The sequence below is a fragment of the Artemia sp. Qi Xiang Cuo genome, chromosome 20 (assembly GCF_049724085.1).
Source record: "Artemia sp. Qi Xiang Cuo chromosome 20, ASM4972408v1, whole genome shotgun sequence".
Classification (NCBI taxonomy): domain Eukaryota; kingdom Metazoa; phylum Arthropoda; class Branchiopoda; order Anostraca; family Artemiidae; genus Artemia; species Artemia sp. Qi Xiang Cuo.
In genome coordinates, this window is record NC_142813.1 from 1,590,239 (window position 1) to 1,598,408 (window position 8,170).

The 8,170-nt window shown below is 41.9% G+C and overlaps 2 protein-coding genes across 2 annotated transcripts; one reads left to right on the plus strand and one right to left on the minus strand.

Annotated features, from left to right (window-relative positions):
* Positions 1-645: 645 nt before the first annotated feature.
* On the minus strand, positions 646-6,121 carry LOC148939753 (protein CFDP2-like). The gene is made up of 2 exons (XM_089106426.1): positions 6,044-6,121; positions 646-1,164 (listed from the first exon to the last, which is right to left on the minus strand). The coding sequence occupies exons 1-2, from the start codon at positions 6,119-6,121 to the stop codon at positions 646-648; spliced, it is 597 nt and encodes a 198-aa protein (XP_088962552.1).
* A 753-nt stretch (positions 6,122-6,874) lies between these two features.
* LOC148939754 (protein CFDP2-like) lies at positions 6,875-7,627 on the plus strand. The gene has a single exon (XM_089106427.1). It carries the CDS (start codon positions 6,875-6,877, stop codon positions 7,625-7,627), a length of 753 nt encoding a protein of 250 aa, XP_088962553.1.
* Positions 7,628-8,170: the final 543 nt, after the last annotated feature.

Here is an 8,170-nt window from a genome sequence, read left to right on the forward strand (position 1 = left end):
ATTCACCGTTGGCTCGTCTTCATTAATGAGGAGATCCAAAAATGGGCTGTCCGATATATCTGGTGGAACAGAAGGGAACGGGCGGTTGAGAAGGCTATCAAAGTAATCCGCCCATCTTTTTTTCCGGTCATCTGGATCAGTTAGCAGTCTTCCGTTTTCCTCTTTTACTGTTACATCTTGTACGTTTGTCTTCCCGACGATTTCTTTAGTTAGGCGGTACACAGCTCTCGTGTCACCACGTTGGGCTGCTTCTTTTGCCATTCTTGCTTTCTCATTGAGGTGCTGTTGCTTATCTGATCTAGCACTTTTCTTCACTTGTTTGTCCATTTCTTTATGCGCTATGTCTTTCATGACATCAGCAAAGGGATTATTACTGAAGATGCTCTGTTTTATCTTCTTGCGGTCTTCGATCAAGTCCCATGTCTTCTGGGATATCCACTGTTCCTTTATTGACTTTTTGAAGCCAACAACTTCTTCAGCAGTGTCTGTGTAGTTTTTTTGTATAGTCATCCAAGCTTTTTCCACGTCTTGTGGTATATCAGCAAGTGTCTTGAATCTGTTCGAGGGTTTAATGCTGAATTGTCTCCTAACATCCTTGTCTCTGAGCTTCTCCACGTCGAAATTTCTAGGTAATTTTGTTGGTTGTCAAGATCTGTTGGAGCGGAGTTTCAACTTGAGTGTTGCTGCAAGAAGTTCATGGTCCGACCCAAGGTCCGCACTTCTGTAACTCCTCACATCTTTCAGACTAGTTCTCCACCGTCGTCGGATAAGAAAGTTGTCAATCTGATTTTTGACAGTTTTGTCTGGAGATGTCCATGTATACTTATGAATATCTTTGTGATCGAATAATGTACCTCCTATCAACAGGTCGTTCGACATGGCAAAGCTGACTAGCCTTGCACCATTTTCGTTGATAGTTCCAAGCCCATGGTGTCCCAACACCTCGGGGCAATAAGATCTGTCCTGACCAACTTTCGCATTTAGGTCAACTGCCAGGCAAGTGACGTCATGGAGAGGGATGGAGTCTAGGACAGACTGGAGAGTTTCATAAAAATCGTCTTTTGTGGCTTCATCGGCATCATTTGTTGGTGCATAGCAGATGACTAGCGACAGCTTTGGATGTTTAGATGCAAATCGTGTATACAGGATTCTCTCGTTAATCGGCTTCCACGAGCAAAGATATTTTGCTATATTTGGGTTCAATATTGCTGCGATTCCAGCTTCATGTCAGTCCGCTTTTCTTCTGTACAGAACTATATAAGTCGTGTTGCTGTTTACTGCTTTGAGCTTCTTTTCTCCACAGCCTCTCCATTGTGCTTCGGTCACTGCGAGGATGTCAAGCCGAAAGTTTTCGCACTCTTGTAGAGCTTGCTCAGTTTTTGAAAGAGCCGAGATGGTCCTTATGTTCCGAAAGCCTATTCGTACTGGTTTATTCGCGTTCAGAAATCTGGTCGAGGGGCATGCATGGGTCGTCATCATATTGGAATTTGATCCGAGGCTTTTCACTGACGTTTCTTTTTCTACGGGAGCAACTTGCTAGGCCACTGCCCAATCGGTTTCTTTGACTCGACTAGGGGCAGGGACGCCAATCCCTGATCGAGGAGCCGGAACCCCCGGTGGCAACCCAACTTGCAAAGGCCGTTGTCCAAGTCTGGATCTTCTGCCCTTTCGTAGTTGTCTTCGAGGAGAGGATACTCCAACGATGGCATCCTGCAGTACCATACAGTTTAAACCATTAATGGAAGAAGGTTCGCAACTACGGGGACGTGCCCTTTCGCCGGTGTGCCCTGCTCAGTGTGCGTCAGAGGGGCCTTCATCCTCCTCCGCTTGTATTTATGACCCCCGGGCGAGGGTGCCCTAGTTTCAATTATGGACCCCAGGGGCTAGGTTCCCCCTTGGTCCACGCCTCCCTTTATGGAGGTACCCAACATATCTGTAGGATATTCCCCTATCCACCACCTTGGGACGCACTGAGTGGCCTGGGGAGGGCCCCCGTCTGAGAAGGTGAGAAGGTTCTTCATGCCATTCGGTTTATTTTTGGACTTCCCTGCTCAAATGTTGTTGTGGAAAGACTTTTCAGCGTTCTGAAAACAGTAAAAAATGAGAAGAAGAATGGGCTCAAAAACGTAACTTTGGCTGCGACGATTTATTTCAAGTATGGGTTGAAGCGTAAAGGTCTGTATACAACTATATATAAAAAAAAGTCAAAAACAAAAATAATGCGTGAAAAAGCGATCGGTTGGATATCATTTATGCCAATTCGTACCAATTCAAATAAAAACGAGGCTGTTGCACAAGTAGTAATAGAGAAGAAAAAATAATGGCAAAGAAAAACAAATAAATAAAATATATTCATATGGCCCAGAATCTGAGATCTGGACCCAGAAGTAGAGTAGTACCTTATATTTCTAGCACACTATGTTCCTTCCTATACTATTCTATGGCACTATGTTCCTTCCTATGTTATTCTATAGCAGCTCTACACCTTTTCAAAGAGAGTGAGTAGCCCCAAGCATATAGGTAATACTTCTATAACAGCTCTACACCTTTTCAAAGAGAGTGAGTATCCTCTCACATGGCCTTAAACTTCTATGGATGCCCTAGGAAAACATTTCTATGGCAGCTCTATGCCTTTTCAAAGAGAGTGAGTATCCTCTCACATAGACTTACACTTCTATGGATGCCCTAGGAACACATTTCTATGGATGCTCTACACCTTTTCAAAGAGAGTCAGAACTCCCTCACACAGTTTGACGTAGACATGGTTTTTTTATACACAAAACTATAAAATGTCAAATTGCGTATTAAGAAGTGATTTTATAGAAAAAGCTGTCTATCGCCCTTGCATTATCCACAGTTACATTTCTTTGATGCATGAGCTATTAGACTGGTTTCTGGTACTTTGGACAATTGCCTTTACTTGAGAGTAGTTTGTTAGAAATGCGTCGCTGATAATTAAAAAATCGGATGCTAAACTCAGACAAACAAAAGGATTGTAACACCTGATTGGTTCGTTTATTTTGCATGATATTTCTAAAGTCAATTAAGATGAAGAAATGTCGGAGCGTAGGTTTTACATCACCAGGCACGTGCGTGGGAAATTTTTTGTTGGTGGGGGGGGGCTGAAAAAGACAAAAATGGGTGAACTACATTAGTTTATAAGACGGATCGTGAAAATCCCAAGGTTTTGTGTACTAAGAATGGACCGGAGGTAGCCTTCTCTACATACACGAATGGATATTGCTAGAATATTTTAAGACGGGCTTTGTTATTTAAAAAATCGGATGCTAAACTCAGACAAACAAAAGGATTGTAACACCTGATTGGTTCGTTTATTTTGCATGATATTTCTAAAGTCAAGTAAGATGAAAAAATGTCAGAGTTTAGGTTTTACATCACCAGGCACGAGCGAGGGTAATTTGTTGTAGGTGGGGGGGCTTAAAAAGGCAAAAATGGGTGAACTACATGAGTTTATAAGATCCCAAGGTTTTGTGTACCAAGAATGGACCGGAGGTAGCCTCCTCTACATACACGAATGGATATCGCTAGAATATTTTAAGACAGGCTTTGTTATTTAAAAAATCGGATGCTAAACTCAGACAAACAAAAGGATTGTAACACCTGATTGGTTCGTTTATTTTGCATGATATTTCTTAAGTCAATTAAGATGAAGAAATGTCGGTTTGTAGGTTTTACATCCCCAGGCACGAACAAGGAAAATTTTTTGTTGGTGAGTGGGCTTAAAAAGGCAAAAATAGGTGAACTATATTAGTTTATAAGATGGATCGTGAAAATACCAAGGTTTTGTGTACCAAGATTAGATCGGAGGTAGCCTCCCCTACATACACGAATGGATATTTGACATCACCAGGCACGTGCGAGGGAAATTTTTTGTTGGGGGTGGGAATAAAAAGGTAAAATTGGGTGAACTGACTTAGTTCAAACGACTGATAGTGAAAATCCCAAGGTTTTGTGCACAGAGAATGTGCCGGAGGTAACCTCCCCTACATACACGAATGGATATAGCTAGAGTATTTTAAGACGGGCTAAAGATTTAGGATTCATTAACTTTAGTGTTGCCAGTCAAAAGCTATGATCTTGAGAAAATTGCCTGGTTATCGAAAAATGGAGAAACACCCTCCAAAAGTCGACAGGAATGGGATTGTCTTGAGGGGGGAATTTTCCATTGAAGAGGTGGAGGGTATTTTTATGTTAAAACAACTTCAACCGTGCCCAGCCCCCCGCGATCAGAAATTAAATTATAGATACATTCTTAGACCACACTGTCTATACATGACAAACTAAAACTCAGAGAAGAGAGAAAATAACAAAAAGAAAAATAAAATCAAAAAGGGTGAAAAAACGAGGATTTTGTGAGCCAGCGAACCATGAAGATGACAAAATATAAGCAAATATTTCGACAAGGACCTCCGCCAAGTCGTCCTCAGTGCCAAACAAAAATAAAAAGAGAAAAACACCCCCACCACCACCCAACAAAAAAAAACAAAACAAAAAAAAAAAAAAACAAAAACAAAAACAAAAAAAAAACCCCTCACACTCAACAAAACGAGAATCTAACCTTTTGAAATTCCCTCGCACGAGAAAATTTCCCTCGCACGTGCCTGGTGATGTAAAACCTACACTCCAACATTTCTTCATCTTACTTTACTTTAGAAATATCATGCAAAATAAACGAACCAATCAGGTGTTACAATTCTTCTGTCTGTATGGGTTTAGCATCCGATTTTTTAAATAACAAAGTCCGTCTGAAAATCTTCTAGTAATCTGCATTGGTGTCTGTAGGGGAGCCTACCTCTGATCCCTTCTTGTTATACAAAACCTTGAGATTTTCACAATCCGTCTTATAAACTAATATAGTTCACCTATTTTTGTCTTCTTAAGCCCCCCCCCCAACCAACAAAAAATTTCCCTCGCACGTGCCTGGTGATGTAAAACCTACACTCCGACGTTTCTTCATCTTAATTGACTTTAGAAATATCAGGCAAATAAACGAACCAATCAGGTGTTACAATCCTTTTGTTTGTCTGAGTTTAGCATCCGATTTTTTAAATAACAAATCCCGTCTGAAAACCTTCTAGCGATATGCATTCGTGTATGTAGAGGAGGCTACCTCTGATCCATTCTTATTACACAAAACCTTGGGATTTTCACGATCCGTCTTATAAACTAATGTAGTTCACGCATGTTTGCCTTTTTAAGCCCCCTCACCAAAAAAAATTTTCCCTTGCACATGCCTTGTGTTTTAAAACCTACACTCCGACATTTGTTCATCTTAATTGACTTTAGAAATATCATGCAAAATAAACGAACCAATCAGGTGTTACAATCCTTTTGTTTGTCTGGGTTTAGCATCCGATTTTTTAATTATCAGCGACGCATTTCTAACAAACTACTCTCAAGTTAAGGCAATTGTCCAAAAAATCAGAAACCAGTCTGATAGCACATACTTTAAAGAAATGCAACAGTGGATGATGCATGGGTGATAGACAGTTTTTCCTACAAAATCATTCCTAAATACGCAATTTGACAATTTCTAGTTTTTGGTTAAAAAAAAAAATGTCTACGTCAAACTGTGTGAGGGAGTTCTGACTCTCTTTGAAAAGGTGTAGAGCATCCATAGAAATGTGTTCCTAGGGCATCCATAGAAGTGTAAGGCCATGTGAGAGGATACTCACTCTCTTTGAAAAGGCGTAGAGCTGCCATAGAAATATGTTTCTAGGGCATCCATAGAAGTGTAAGTCCATGTGAGAGGATACTCACTTTCTTTGAAAAGGTGTAGAGCTGCCATAGAAGTATTACCTATATGCATGGGGCTACTCACTCTCTTTGAAAAGGTGCAGAGTTACCATAGAGTAACATAGGAAGGAACATAATGCCATAGAATAGCATAGGAAGGAACATAGTCTGCTAGAAATATAAGGTACTACTCTACTTCTGGGTCCAGATCTCAGATTCTGGGCCATATGAATATATTTTATTTATTTGTTTTTCTTTGCCATTATTTTTTCTTCTCTATTACTACTTGTGCAACAGCCTCGTTTTTATTTGAATTGGTACGAATTGGCATAAATGATATCCAACCGATCGCTTTTTCACGCATTATTTTTGTTTTTGACTTTTTTTTATATAGAGTTGTATACAGACCTTTACGCTTCAACCCATACTTGAAATAAATCGTCGCAGCCAAAGTTACGTTTTTGAGCCCATTCTTCTTCTCATTTTTTACTGTTTTCAGAACGCTGAAAAGTCTTTCCACAACAACATTTGAGCAGGGAAGTCCAAAAATAAACCGAATGGCATGAAGAACCTTCTCACCTTCTCAGACGGGGCCCTCCCCAGGCCACTCAGTGCGTCCCAAGGTGGTGGATAGGGGAATATCCTACAGATATGTTGGGTACCTCCATAAAGGGAGGCGTGGACCAAGGGGAACCTAGCCCCTGGGGTCCATAATTGAAACTAGGGCACCCTCGCCCGGGGGTCATAAATACAAGCGGAGGAGGATGAAGGCCCCTCTGACGCACACTGAGCAGGGCACACCGGCGAAAGGGCACGTCCCCGTAGTTGCGAACCTTCTTCCAGCAATGGGTTAAATTGTATGGTACTGCAGGATACCATCGTGGGAGGATCCTCTCCAGGAGGACAACTGCGAAAGGGCGGAAGATCCAGACTTGGACAACGGCCTCTGCAACTTGGGTAGGCACCGAGGGTTCCAGCTCCTCGATCAGGGATTGGCGTCCCTGCCCCTAGTCGAGTCAAAGAAACCGATTGGGCAGTGGCCTAGCAAGTTGCTCCCGTAGAAAAAGAATATACTAAAGAAACGTCGGTGAAAAGCCTTGGATCAAATCCCATTATGATGACGACCCATGCATGCCCCTCGACCAGATTTCTGAACGCGAATAAACCAATAGGAATAGGATTTTTGAACGTAAGGACCATCTCGGCTCTTTCAAAAACTGAACAAGTTCTACAAGAGTGCGAAAACTTTCAGCTTGACATCCTCGCAGTGAACAAAGTACGATGGAAAGACTGTGGAGAAAAGAAGCTCAAAGAAGTAAACAGCAACACGACTTATACAGTTCTGTACAGCAGTAAAGTGGACAGACATGCAGCTGGAGTCGCAGCTATATTGAACCCAAATGCAGCAAAATCTCTTTGCTCGTGGAAGTCGATTAACGAGAGAATCCTGTATACACGATTTGCATCTAACCATGCAAAGCTGTCGCTAGTCATCTGCAATGCACCAACAAATAACGCCGATGAAGTCTCGAAAGACGATTTTTATGAAACCCTTCAGTCTGTCCTAGACTCCCTCCCTCTCCATGACGTCGCTTGCTTGGCAGGCGACCTAAATACGAATGTTGGTCAGGACAAATCTTATTGCCCCGAGATGTTGGTACATCACGGGCTTGGAACTATCAACGAAAATGGGGCAAGGCTAGTCAGCTTTGCCATGTCGAATGACCTGTTGATAGGAGGTACATTATTTGAGCACGAAGATATCCATAAGTATACATGGACATCCCCAGACAAAACTGTCAAAAATCAGATTGACAACTTTCTTATCCGACGACGGTGGAGAACTAGTCTGAAAGACATGATGAGATAAAGAAGTGCGGACGTCGAGTCGGACCATGAACTTCTTGTAGCAACACTCAAGTTGAAACTCCGCTCCAACAGATCTCGAAAACCAACAAAATTACCTAGAAATTTCGACGTGGAGAAGCTCAGAGACAAGGATGTTAGGAGACAATTCAGCGTTCAACTCCCGAACAGATTAAAGGCACTCGCCGATATAGCAGAAGACGTGGAAAAAGCTTGAACGACTATACAACAGAACTACACAGAAACTGCTGAAGAAGTTCTTGGCTTCAAAAAGTCAATAAAGGAACAGTGGATATCCCAGAAGACATGGGACTTGATCGAAGACCGCAAGAAGATAAAACAGAGCATGCTTCAGTAATAATCCCTTTGCTGATGTCATGAAAGACATAGCGCATAAAGAAATGGACAAAGAAGCGAAGAAAAGTGCTAGATCAGACAAACGACAGCACCTCAATGAGAAAGCAAGAATGGCAGAAAAAGCAGCCCAACGTGGTGACACGAGAGCTGTGTACCGCCTAACTAAAGAAATCGTCGGGAAGACAAACGT